At 39.0% G+C, this 13,536-nt stretch overlaps 1 protein-coding gene across 6 annotated transcripts in view; it reads right to left on the bottom strand.

Moving 5' to 3' along the window:
* Positions 1 to 13,536, bottom strand: part of COL13A1 (collagen type XIII alpha 1 chain) — a 211,839-nt gene that overhangs the window by 81,955 nt on the left and 116,348 nt on the right. For all 6 annotated transcript variants that reach the window (XM_042458083.1, XM_042458084.1, XM_042458085.1 and 3 more), the window contains exons 11-16: positions 13,001 to 13,027; positions 12,869 to 12,895; positions 11,226 to 11,252; positions 4,225 to 4,290; positions 685 to 774; positions 258 to 299 (exon numbers count right to left, since the gene is read on the bottom strand). In XM_042458083.1, the coding sequence (XP_042314017.1) occupies positions 258 to 299; positions 685 to 774; positions 4,225 to 4,290; positions 11,226 to 11,252; positions 12,869 to 12,895; positions 13,001 to 13,027 (279 nt within the window). The remainder of the gene's footprint in view (positions 1 to 257; positions 300 to 684; positions 775 to 4,224; positions 4,291 to 11,225; positions 11,253 to 12,868; positions 12,896 to 13,000; positions 13,028 to 13,536) is intronic.

Below are 13,536 nucleotides of genomic sequence, written 5' to 3'. Positions count from 1 at the left end.
CAATGGCACAAAGAAATCAGAAAGCTTAATTGAGTTCACAGATTTTATTTTAGGATACCTTAGCAGCTAAACAACAACATATATTGCAGTTAATCCATTAATCTAGGATTAATCCATCAAAATATCATCATCATTTATTTCTCCTTTCCCTCAATATTGGAACTGTTGAACAAACATGCATTATACAATGTTCTCTCAGGCATTGAAAAATTAATAATTTCCATGCAAACAAAGTGTGTATACAATTAAACAGGTACCTTTCCATCTCTGCCTGGCTTCCCTGGCTCTCCTGCTTTCCCCTAGGGCAAGAAAGAAACAAATCCTTTAGAGATCCCAGTTTGGGGGGTCGTTATTTTATTGGAATGATTTCCCCTTTGAAAAGGGTTACTGCTCCTGGGAATGGGACTGTGGGCAGATCATCAAACAGATTTCAGGTGCTTTGAAAAACCTCCATTGAGACAATTGCAGTCAGAGTGTTACTTTCCTCACCATGGCACTTTGCAACAGCCTGTAAGAGAGAAAATAGCATTTGCATATAATGCTTTCACAGACATATGGGAGGAGATAAGAAGGGCTTTGATGCACCATTACCAGTGGATATCCACGGAAGTAAGAGGAAAACCACATCTTATTCTGAGAGAAGAGGAAAACAGGAGAGGCATAAGGAAATTGAAAGAGACTTACTGCTGGGCCAACTGGGCCAGGTTGTCCTGGGGTTCCTGGTGGTCCAGGTGGTCCCGGAGGCCCTTGGATTCCTGCCTGTCCTTGTTCACCCTAAGTTGTTACATAAAGCAGTGTTATTCTGATTGTAGCATAATGCACGTGACATATAACAAACATAGAGCAAAGGAAGAACAGCCAAGCAAAGCCAAGCACTGTTAGTCAAGTACTTGAAGATTGTTTCCAAAATTCAGACAAAAAAGCAACTGTGGATGGGCTTCCTTTGAGGATTTCTTAATTTCATAAGCTTCCATTGAATACTGCAGTCTGATCTTAAAATGGGAAGATGTGGGCAAATTTTAAACACCAGTCAACAAACCTTTACATTTTAAAGGACAAGCTACATATAATGTATACAGGTATGTTGTTGTAGCCTAATTTTTAAAGAGAAAAGGATAGTTCCAGGGAACCAGGAGTGGAGAAACTGTAAGAAACCAGTGGCATCCTAGTGGTAAATGCTATCTAGGTGTGAACTGGAATGGGGAGCAAAAAGGTTAAGTACCTTTCCCTCTTTGGAAGTGCTTTCTTTGAGAACTACCAACTATATGTCTCACACAGTTCGGACCTTACCACTTTAAGTGTGAATTTTTAGTGATGTCTCTGAGATGCCAACATTAGAAGTTCAACCCCCCCCCCCCCCCCAATATGTTGTTGGACTCCAGCTCACCACATCTCTCACTATTGGCTATGCCAGCTAGGGCACTGAGAGCTACCATCCAACAGCATTTTCTACATCTCTGCTGTAATTAATGACATCTAAAACTGATACAGCTTAATTCTGTATTCAATTTTGTATTCCGTTCTCATAGCCATTTTCCCACTGATATTTGGCTGGCCTTATCTTTGGAGCCATCCTATTCTGCTGTTCATTCTATTAATGTTTTCCTCCCTACATTCAAAAAGCTTCTGTACACTTATATTTTCTCTCAGATGCATTTTCTTTCATTAGTTATAATTTCAAAAGAACTAGGGAATAAATAGTTGACTTCACATGCCATGATGAATAATATCTGCAGTTCTGTATAGTTCTCACCCAGTAATTGCACATGCTCATGCATGTTGGGGAATTGGTCTGTGCAGAAATGCATGTTGGGTGAAAACTGTTTCTGTGAAAATTGTAGGTTTTGTGAAAAATACATTTTTGCATAAAAGATTTCCAGGAACTCATATGGGATTTGTGAAAATTTTCACAAAGAAATCCTAACTGTGTACAAGAAACACATGCAGTTTTCTGCAGACAGTGGAGTTTTTCTTTCAAATATGTGTTTTTCACACACAAAAAGCTTGAATTGAGATCCTTGAATTTTTGTGCTGTTTTTCTCAACCCACTTTTGGATCTGTAAATACTGCGTAAAAACTAATATTCTCAGCTGTGCATTATTCCTCCTGACCAGGTTTTCCAAACGTCAGGAAACCCATTTTTTGACCATGAAATAAATAACAGTGAATATCACTTCCATCCCCAAAGACGACATAATGTACATTGGAGAGAAAGAAAGCAGTCAAGGATCATAGCTGCTATGTTGGATTCTGCTAAGAAAGTACAATATTAATCAGATAATAATTATAGCTAGATTGACCTCTAGATATGCTGGATTACATTTTCTACCATCTCCAATCAGCAGAGCTATGGTGGATGGAGATTATGGGAATTGTGGTCTAACACATATAAAAGGCACTGAGAAAGCCAAATTACAGTAACGGTAGAGCATCTACCCATCCATTTAAAATAAATGCATTTACTACCGTTTTAAAACAGATAAATTTAGTCAGGCTTAAAGAAATCAATGTTTCATGATAAAGCCAATGCTTAACTAGTCTCATATATTTCAGTAGGACTCAAGTTTAGCTAACTCTTTGTAGTCAACTTTGTTTATTTCTGAGCACGTTTGTTTTATTTTGCTTTATACACACTGCCAGAACTGATGTACGAGACAACCTTTGGTGAACCCTAGCAGAAGATTAAACCCACACACAAAGAAGCCGCTTGGTGCTTAGCAAAACTTTCAGAAAACATATAGCACCAATTAATGGTTAAAAATAGCATGTGACATCTGATAAGCATGGTGTTTGATCTCTGACTTACTCCCTCCATCCAGTTACATTCCACATGAATCCTGGAAGGGCATTCCAGGCTAAAAGTATTCATAAACATTTCAGAATGCCACTGTAACAAGAAGCTTTGTGTGCGTTGGCATCTCACTATAAGTACTCTTGCTGAGATGAACCATCTGCACTCATCTACCGAAACACACATAATGCTGTCCCCAAACAAGCCAAGGGCACATAATGGAATGCTATGTGCACTTGCATTCTCTGAAGGATGCTGTAAACAGCTGGGCCATTGTTTGCCAAATGCACACCTATAAATCTCTGCGGATGTACAAACTAAGTCAATCCAGAGACTTAAAACAAACTGGACTCTATCACACGGAGGAGGCAAGTATCATTAAAATGTGATAAAAATGTGGTAATAGCATGATCGGGGGGAACATTTTCACACCCCTGTGCACTTCTCTTGTTCATGTCCTGTGCGTAAACTGTAATGGACGTGTCATTGGGTAATAACAGGAGTTTCCATTATTAGCCAATGACACGTCCATTACAGTTTACGTATGGGACACAAACAGGAGAAGCACAAGAGGGTGTCATGATCTTCCCCTCAATCACGCTATTACCATATTTTGATCACGTTTTAATTACCCTTGCATCTGGTGTGAAAGAGTCCATTGACTTTTTGAAGGATGGTACAGATTGCCAATATAGGTCCCATTACTCTTTTTGGTGTAATTTTTCTAACAAGTATCCATTATTCACAATCTTCCAGATCTGTCAAAATGTGTCCCGGCAAGTTAAAAACAACTGTCCTGTCATATGGTGCTGTGCTAGGTATTTAGCAACCCCCTTGTTTTTAGTTTGATGATCCTGTAGTGGATCACCAAACATGCTAGTGAACTGCATTCTTCTTGGTGGGTCACACTTGCTTTACATGTTCAATTTATTACATGACATATCTACATGATAACAATGCACAAAAACATAGGAAACTTTATAATGTGTGGATTCTATCCCCCTGCTGGTAGTCTTGGACTTTGGGAACTCATTCAGTTGCTTTTTCCTGAGAAGAAGAAAGTGTAAACACTTCCTTCAATATTTTCTGTGAAAATCTGGGTTTCCTTCCATGACATCTTTTCCTCTGGAATCTTATGTAGCCCTGGAATAAGATCAACAGCCATAATATCTTTTTTCACTCTTAGCTGTTAAAATGAGAGGCCAAGCATGTCAAGGAAACTGAAACCATTTTACACTGGTAATTGTGATACAAAAGCATGCAAAATAGATGTTACTGAATATCTGGGGAGAAGCCTGGTTTCTCTAGGTTTAGAGAACCCTGGTTCCTCTAGGTTTCTGACATCCTCTCTGGGGAAGAAATGAAGCTGATTCACCAGTTTTGGAAAGGAAAAGAAAGCATAAACCAGAAAAAGAGGATAAAGAGGAGGATACCTGGAAGGTGCGTCTCTTTATGACTGGGGGTGGAGCCAGCCGCACTGAATTGAGAAGAGGCAACAGCTGAAGAAGACCGAACCAGAAGGTCACAGGGCAAGGCCAAAAGTCACAAGGCAAAGGAGGTCAGTAGGACATCAAAAGTCACAGAGAACAGCCAATAAAGAAAATGGACAGGGGAGGGGGAAGGAAAACCATGAAAGGATGTCATGAAAGTGAATTGCAGTTCAGAGGCAAGAATGCAGAGCATTAGAAAACGCATTTGTCATTGGGTACCTCCTGGCAAGCCTCTGAGCTATTCTATATTATATTTTAGTCATAGGATGCATATTGAGTATCAGGAATTGCTTTGGGTTTGCTCTTCACGATTTATGTTTTAAAATATTTTAGTGATATGATCTTGAATACTTCAAATTAAAAGTGAAGAACTGATGATACTATGCCTCATTTTTTAAAAAAATATTATTAATATACTTTATTTATACAGCACAGATTCTTTCTTCTTTCCCCACCTAAGTTCTACCAAAAGTAGGGCTACACTCAAGTTACTTCTGCACTTGTTCTTTGCATTTTTCTGTGTTTCTTGTATCCTCATTTATGTTTTCTTCATTTCTGTCTCTGTTTTAGCGTTTCTTAAATGTCACGGATAGTTTGTTCCTTGTCCTTTACTATCTAAAGAGTAACTTTCATAATTATTCAGTCTTATTAGAACAAAGACTTAACAGTAAGTCTTTTTTCATCTCTAGATAGGTTCTAATTTTTAGAACTGATGCAGTTTCACTCATTATTAGACAAGACTGTTCAATCATCATCAAAATGTGTGCTTACTTTAAAAAAATCTTTTTAATGCCTGAAGAGGGTTTTTAATGGCTGAATAATGTAAAGGACTGTTTTCAACAAGAGTTACATCTCTAATACTTGTAGAAGTTTCACTCAATGTCAAGTGCAATTATAGGAAATTATTATCAGAACTCATCCCTCCAATGTAGCATTCTCTGTGAATGTTATTTCCACAATGAGAGTCACTCCTAATTTTAATCAGTTCAAGCACAGAAACAATAAAGGTTTGTTAACATAGGTGTCTCTAAAATTTGTTTAGGGGCTAAGAGGTATGCCTGCAGGTCTCCGATGACAGTGACTGTGAACACTCCAGAAAGTACATTTTCCTTCCCTTATTTATGGCATTTTGCTGTTGAGTAAAAGCCAAATTCCAATCTTGTTGCAAACTGAAATGTCATCACAATATTGCAGCATTGCAACCCAGTCATTCTGGGCTGTTGGTTAAAATTAGAGAGCACATGTTATGGTTATAAAATTGGAAGAGCAAGGCTTGGATTATGAAGGCCACATTTAACTGCAGTTCCAAAGACCCTAGAGGGGGAAAGGCCAGCGAATCACAGAGCAAAAATAAAAATAATTGTGATCCTAGTAGTTCATATGATGACATGATGATGATGAGTTCTCATGATGAGATGGATGCTTGAAAGAGTGTGTTTTACATATGTCCTACTCAGGGTACTTGTGACAGTGCTCAGATTTAGAAATCCATTCTTTCATATAAAGACTGGGCCAAGAGCTTGTATCCAGCATTACACATCAGCTGATTTCTTCTAATGTCACATCATCCTTACTAAGAAGCACAGGACTATCTAAGGGATTATTTTACATATCGTACAGTCACCTCTTAGTAGAGTGTAACACAAAGTACTGCTCTTGTGGCAAAACCTAAGAACATGGCCAGATGGAATTTGGGAGGTAACAAAATGATTTATGTATATTTCTTTTGTCCTTTGAACAACAAATATGTTTGGGTCTAGACTCAATGTACACCCATATTGATTAAAAAGAACAGAAAGTCCCAGATTTTGTTCCTGTTCTTTCCTGTTTTACTTTAGAAATCAATACCCATTTTGTTTATCCCAGAACATTTTCTGTCAGCTCCTCATTTGATCAAAGACTTTTTATACCAGCTGCCCAGGCTGGTTTATTTTAACCCAATATAAAATCAGAAAGAACAGGAACAAAATCTGGACTTTTCAGTCAATATGGAAGCACTCTCAGTCATATTTAGAGGAGACACTGGGGTCATGCAGTTCGGCCAGAGGCCACTCCACCTGCGATCACCCAGGGACCACAGAAACTGCACAGCCAGCTCTTAAAGAAGCCCACTGGCAAGGAGTAGGTTTTTGCACTTCTTTAGCCTTGGTGCAGCTTCCACATAGTTTGGGGAGTGTGCATTTGAATGCCATGCCCCCAAAGTACCTGGAAGGCACTTTATTTTGCCCATCTATTTTGGGCCTTGTCAAAACAAATCGGCTCTGAGTTAGTTATGAAACTAACTTAAAGACACACGGATTTCAATTACTCTTTTCTAAGAGCCTTGTCACATGAAAAAAGAAAGCTGATATAGAATGGAAGAATAGTGCGTTTTTTTGTGCCTGACTGCATGCCGTTGTAGTACTTTCGTTCTCTTCCTGAAAAGGACAATTGTAAAAGGGTGTCTTTTGTAACACTGGAAAAATCAGTTCGACAAAAGGCACACTTTTATGACCGTCTCCATCTGGGAGGAGAACAGAAGTGCTACGATGGCACATGAAGAGGCATGGAGAAAGCCGCTACTCTCCCACTCCATTTTGACTTTCTTTTCTCATGCAATAAGGCTATAAGTTATCAACAAGTCAGGATCTACTCCATGGTCTAGATCATTTAAAGCAAATTCTTCTGATTTATAAATGAAGACCACAAGGTTGCGGGTTCAAGACCAGCAAAAGGGCCCAAGCTCGACTCAGGCTTGCATCCTTCCAAGGTCGCTAAAATGAGTACCCAGACTGTTGGGGGCAAATTAGCTTACTTGCTAATTAGCTTACTTGCTGTTCACCGCTATGATCTTTGGAATAGCAGTATATAAATAAAACAAATTATTAATTATTATTAAAATGGAAAAGCTGGACATGGTGGCTTATAATTTGGCTGTAGTGCGTACATTGGTTATTTCAATCTTTCTCCCCTTGACCTTTTTTTGTGGGGTTGGTTCATTATGTTCATCTCCATGAACTTATTTATCTGTTCTATCATGGTTGGGAGAAGAGAGGGCTTCTTGTTATTTATTTTGAACTCAGTCAGTGTATTTGCATGCAAGCCTGTGTGTGTGTGTGTGTGTGTGAGAGAGAGAGAGAGAGATGTTTACTTGCACCTGGGTGTCCAGCTATTCATATTTTCAGTACATGCCTTTTGAAAATTGCTGGTCTGAACATACTCTTCAGACCAATCCTCCCATTGCATCTGGTACCCCCGTTCACAAACCTATCATCATGTGAAGAGAGTGAGCATGAAAGTTCCTTTCAAATAGCCATTTTCATGAAACATGTGTTGAAATTTTACACAGATGCTTCTGTCATCTCTCATGAGCTGGTCATAGTGTACAAAATATTTGAGTTCAAATTGTAAAAAAGAAAATATTTCCCAGAAAACTGATTTTGAGATACCCATTAATACTAGTATCACAAAATCAACTGAAGATTATTCTGCTGTCATGGTTCTACAGAAAATCCAAAATGCCTAAGTAGCATGGGAGTACTCACACTTATGTAAAGTCTAATCTTTTACTTCTTTTTATCTATTCACTAGTACTGCTTCCCCATGTAGCTGGATTGTAATTGTTGTAGAAAGCGTGCAATATTGAATCCATCTCCTGGTTGTTTTGCAACAGGACTGGCAATAGTCAAACCATTTTCCCACAAACCTTCAATGTAAGGATGTGATTAGAGCGTAGTGCTGCCAGTGTGGTACTTAGGTATTCCTAGGGGACAGTGAAGACACAGTGACACAGAGTGGGTCAATTCAATTCACTACACCATCAACAGGGAAATGAACTTTACTGCCCTAAGTCTAGTCTGAATTCAATGTGCAGTTCCAGCCCCATTGTACAAGTGCAACTGTTGCCCTCGCTTTTTTTTAACCTGTTTTGGTTAGATCGTCTGTCCTCGAGGCTTGTATTGTATAACACACGCATAACCTCTTGATGTGTTCATTTCCTCCATTGAAAGGACAGTATCAGCTTTCCTTTTTGTTGCCCAACAGAGGGACTATGGGTACTACATAACTATGGGGCTGGATTTTCAGGTCTTGCTCTGCCAGTGCAAGAGACAAAGAGTAACCCAGGCCACACTTCAAAGATCTTTAGCAAAGTAAAATTCTCCATATTCTCTCTCTCTTTTTACAGATGTTGGAGTAAAGAAATTAAATGTGTTCACCTTTAAGACCCATAAAGAAAACTTTCACTTTGACAACTGATAATCTGTAAACTATTCTTACTTTTACAAGCAACAGTTATGAGGAGGGAAATTGTCAATAGTGCTCTCAGTCCCTCCAAGAATTTGAGCTGATATTGCCAAGATTGCTTGTCCTGCCTATCTCAAAGTTTCCATATCAGACTTTTTTTTAAAAAAAAATGTCTAAAATGGAACATTTGGCTTTGAAGCATTTCTGAACATTTGGCAGCACTACTGTATCTTGAAACTGAGCATTGTTTTTTTTTAAAAATAAGCAGCCTCCCTTTAAGTGTAGTTCTTAAGAGTGATCATCTGTGAATCACTCATCTGTGATTATACCTCCACACAGGCAAAAGATCCAGATATATGAGTTCACAGATGACCATGAAGAAGAAAATGCATTTCCATACCTATGACTAGAGTCGTAAGGTGAGATTGCTAACTGTGCTACAGTTTAATTCTCCATTATCTGGAATTCCAAAATCCAAACCTTCTTTCATGGGTGGCTGAGACAGTGGCATTTTTGCTTTCTTATGGTTCAATGTACACAAACTGTGTTTCATGTACAAAATTATTAAAAGTATTGTGTATAAAAATTACCTTCAGGCTATGAATATAAGGTGTATATGAAACAGAATTGAAAATTTCATGTTTAGACTTGGGTCCCATCTCCAAGATATCTCACTATGTATGTGCAAATATTCCAAAATCTCAAAAATTTCAAAATCCAAAATGTTTCTGGTCCCAAGCATTTCAGATAAAGGAGAAACAACCTGTAGTACAGTTCACAGGCCTTAAATTTCTCACAGCAAGAAACAAAGAGCAATTGCATATTATTGTAGAACACAGTAAAGAAAGCACAATGCATACTGTCACTGTGAAGTGTTTTTTCCCACAACTTCTTCACTGTAACCTGTCTTCTCTTATTATGTGGAATGTTTAGATCTGAGAAGAGGCTGTGAGATGGGGAATTAGAATTTCTTAAATAATAATGTCTGTATCCAACCATGACCATAAGATATTGATAGACTTTTCTCTTTATGGCCAGGTGGGCCCCACTGAGGGAAGGCAGCAGATGCAGTTCCCCACCCATTGTCCTCTCTTGGATAAGATAAATATATTTGGTACATTAGGATCACCTGCACTATGTCCTCTCCCCACTAGTCTGGTCCACTTAGGTGCAGTGAATGCTCCTGCCTTGTCATCTGTGTTCAAATAAAATCCAACTATGGGGTGAAGCAGATAGGACAAAATGAATGACCACAGGCAGCTCTGGTCTCAATTGCTCCAGGACTGCAGCGACCATAGAATCACAGAATTGTAGAGTTGGAATAGACCACAAGGGCCATCCAATCCAACCCCCTGCCATGCAGGAACTCTCAATCAAAGACCAGATGTTGTGGTCCCGAAGCTAGCAGCCATCGCCCTCCAAATGAGCTGCCAGCAAGAGTGGCTTTTTGCTCCTTCTTTTCAGGTGAGCTTTGTGTCACCCTTTGTGGCCTCAGAGCAATTCCAGACAGTTTGGGAACACATGTCCTTTGAATGCCATGTCCCCAAAGCCCCTGGAACGTTGTTTATTTGGCTTGTGTGTTTTGGGCCCAATATGTTCAGATCTCATTTGTATGTGGAATGTGAGGTGGGTGGGTGGTAAGATCTAGTCCTTCACCTTCACCTAAACATCTTGTGCCATTCCTACTGGTAGCCCTACATGAGATTTAAATACTAATTATCCCCATATTGTGATTAGTTCCTTCATGTTTAATGTTCTGTGTACCTTTCTTTTCACCCTGATCAGTATAAGGAGAGCAGGAGACCAAGGACTGTAACTGAAACTCAAAAAAATTAGACAAGCATTTAAAACTTTTTCACTTGAACCCATAACAATCCACTGACTCTTCTTTTCTAAATAAATACCCTCGTAAATAAATACCCTTGGCCAGTTTTTGTTCCCTCCAGCCTTCTAACTCAGATTCCTTCAAAAGACCTCCCATCTACATGCTGTTGTAATCCAGACTCTGTGGACCAGCTGTGGATCCATAATTCACTGGATGAGGACCAGATTTTGGGAATCTGTATCAGGAGATTTTTCAAATGCTGAATAGAAAATGTGTACGTTTATGTCTCTATTATCATTTCAGCCTCATAGGTGTGATATATTTCCAGTACATTTTGCATGACAATGTTTTTGTGTCAGTTTAGGCCCAGGCTTCTAATCTCCAAAATCTCATGAGATACTCTTTTCTCTCTCACCTCAGTGGTAGTGCATGCATGAGATAAGGTGATATAAAACAGCAAATTTGAATATTTCCTGGGTTTAGTGAACATATTTGCAAAATATGTGTCTCCCTTCAGTCAAAGCCTTCTCCCTATAAACTATGTCAGCCAGACGGTGCAAACAATTAATTGACATCCATGAACTAACAACTGATTGACATCCAATGATATACTGAACAGTAATGGTGGCACAGAATAGGAGTGGGGAGCTGGACATATTTGGTTACCCTCGTGGTCAGAATGCCTGAACAAGAATATAAAATCTTCCCCAGAAAATACTAGCCTCTTTGCCAATAAGGCAAATCAGATGGTAAAATATCAATCTGATGGACGGGGTAGGTAGAGGAATGGTAATGGACTTCATTACTTGAAGTGTTCTATATTTTTTAAAGGCCATTCTAATAAACAAGAGATAATACAAGTGAGTCAATTTAAAATAACAGAAGAGTCACTTACCCTGTGTGGATAATCTCCACACTGACCCTGTAAAAAAAGAGGGGATTAAAAAGAAAATAGTTGAAATCATGAGTGCTAGAAACCAAAATAAATTCAAGGAGACAGGTTCACAGCAGGTGCATGGTTGGCACAATTGCACCCATTTCAGTAAGGTTAATGCTGATTTATACACCCAGAGAATTGGCTTGATCTCTTCTGGAACAGTACAAACAATTTTTATTGTACTCTTTAAACTACTGTGTTCTATTGTGCTTCAAAGCTATTGCCCTGATTCTCTCTTACGGTTAGTGTAATTTCCAATGCATTTTGTGTAACATGGACGTAGAACAAGGCTAGAAAAGTCTAATTTCAATAGGACAAAAATGTCTTTAGTTCATACTTATTATGCAATGTCATGTCCATCCTGCTGCTGCCTTGCATTCTATTTGATACTGTAGTGCATCTTTTCCTTGATGGGCAAAACTTAACAATAGCAATATCATTTACATTTCTATGCCACTTCATACTGAACTAAGTGGTTTACAACATGTAACTTAATTGCCCCCAACAAGGTGGGTACCCATTTTAGCAATTTTGGAAGGATGCGAGGCTGAGTCAAGGATGGGATCGAACTCACAACCTTGTGCCTGCAGTACTGGCATTTAACCACTACACCATCAGGGCAATCTGCAGCCCTTAATTTCAACGCTGTTCTTTTCTTCCTTAATAAAATAGGTCCCTTCCACTGAAGTTCTGCTTCTCAGGCAGCCAATGGTGTGAGTGAGCATGATTCTGATCCTCTCCCTCCCCCTCATAATTCCCATGTAGTCTGTTTTCTTTTCCTTTCCATTTGAAAGCTCTATGCCCTTTTCAGCAGTCCGGTCTTTTTTGCCTTGCTATTCTGCCCAGTGGGCAAGCTGGTCTCTGTGTGCCAGAATCTGGGATGAGGTTGTTGGATTGCATCTCCCCTCCCAACGTTCCCTTGCTCCAGCACCATCAAGAGTGGGTGGCTGCGTACACAGCAGTGTCAAGCTTCAGAAGTGGGGAGGAGGAGAGATCATGGCTGCCCCAACAGCTTCCCAAAGCTGGCTGCTGTGTGCACATTCACACAGCATCCAGCTCCCCCTTCCTCCCAGAAGGTGGTGTTTGGAAGTGCAGAAAACAGATCACGTGAGCACAAATCACCAAAGCAGCATCAAAGTGCTATTGTAGGGGAAAATATGGTAAGAAGTGATACCAAACCAGTCTGCATCCATTCTTAAAGACGCATGATTGTGGTGGGACAGCAGAATGGTGTGATATAGTCCTTAGATGTACTAGTGGCGGCATACCTGCTCATTTAAGATGTAACTCTTTGTGTTTGTACAGCCTCTGACACACAGGGAGGAATTTCAAATGAAAAAATGGTTTTGTTCATGGACTGAAAGTGACATTATTTGCATAACCAACTATAAATATTAAAAACTGGTGAGTGAGAGTATATTCTGTTTCTGGATATCTCTGTGTCCTAAAATCTTCTTCTCCTCTTCTAAAATCTGTTATACTGCTTGGAAACATCAGGTTATGAACCACAATATCCAAAATCTCCCTGCCAGCATGGCCACTGGAATATGAGAATTGCAGTTGGTAACTTTTGTAAAATTCGGATCAGATGTTAACTTTACCTTTTCTCCTTTTTGTCCAGGGCTTCCCTAAGGAAAGCAAAAAGACATATAAGGAACAAATCCTACAGATACAAAGAGGATGGAAAATGTGAAAAATAAATCTGGGCATCAAGTACTAGTGGAATTACTTACTGGCTGACCTTTGGGACCAGCTGGGCCCTTTGTTGCGGAGAAAAACAAGCAAAAGTTATATTCAGTGAAAAGCAAAGTGAGCAATTTGGCAAATACCATAGCATGATTACTGTCTGGGAAAAATCGTTGGTGTCACAGACAGGAAGCAGGGATACACTATATATTCTCTCATGGTTATTTGATTATTCTTTATGTATGAAGATTTATAAAATGCTTAATGTGAATATTTGAAAGCTGTTTACAGCAAGCGTACAAAATTTATTTACAATATCCATATTATCCATAAGAGTAAAATATATGTCAGACTAAAATACACTAAATGATTGAAGGACTACATACACCTTCAACATTTATTTCCAAATAAGAACTGTTGGAACATATCTAATATTATGGGATAATATTCATTATAGTAGATACCACCATGCTAAATGCTCTTCCTTGACTATACTCATCCACTCAATTATTTGTATTCACATCCTCATGTTCCATAATCAGGCAGACTTGGGATTGTTCTGAGATCACATAGTAATTAGGTT

This window comes from Sceloporus undulatus, chromosome 3, assembly GCF_019175285.1.
Source record: "Sceloporus undulatus isolate JIND9_A2432 ecotype Alabama chromosome 3, SceUnd_v1.1, whole genome shotgun sequence".
Classification (NCBI taxonomy): Eukaryota; Metazoa; Chordata; class Lepidosauria; order Squamata; family Phrynosomatidae; genus Sceloporus; species Sceloporus undulatus.
The sequence above is the reverse complement of the archived record's forward strand: the minus strand, read 5'-3'. Positions and strand labels throughout refer to the sequence as shown.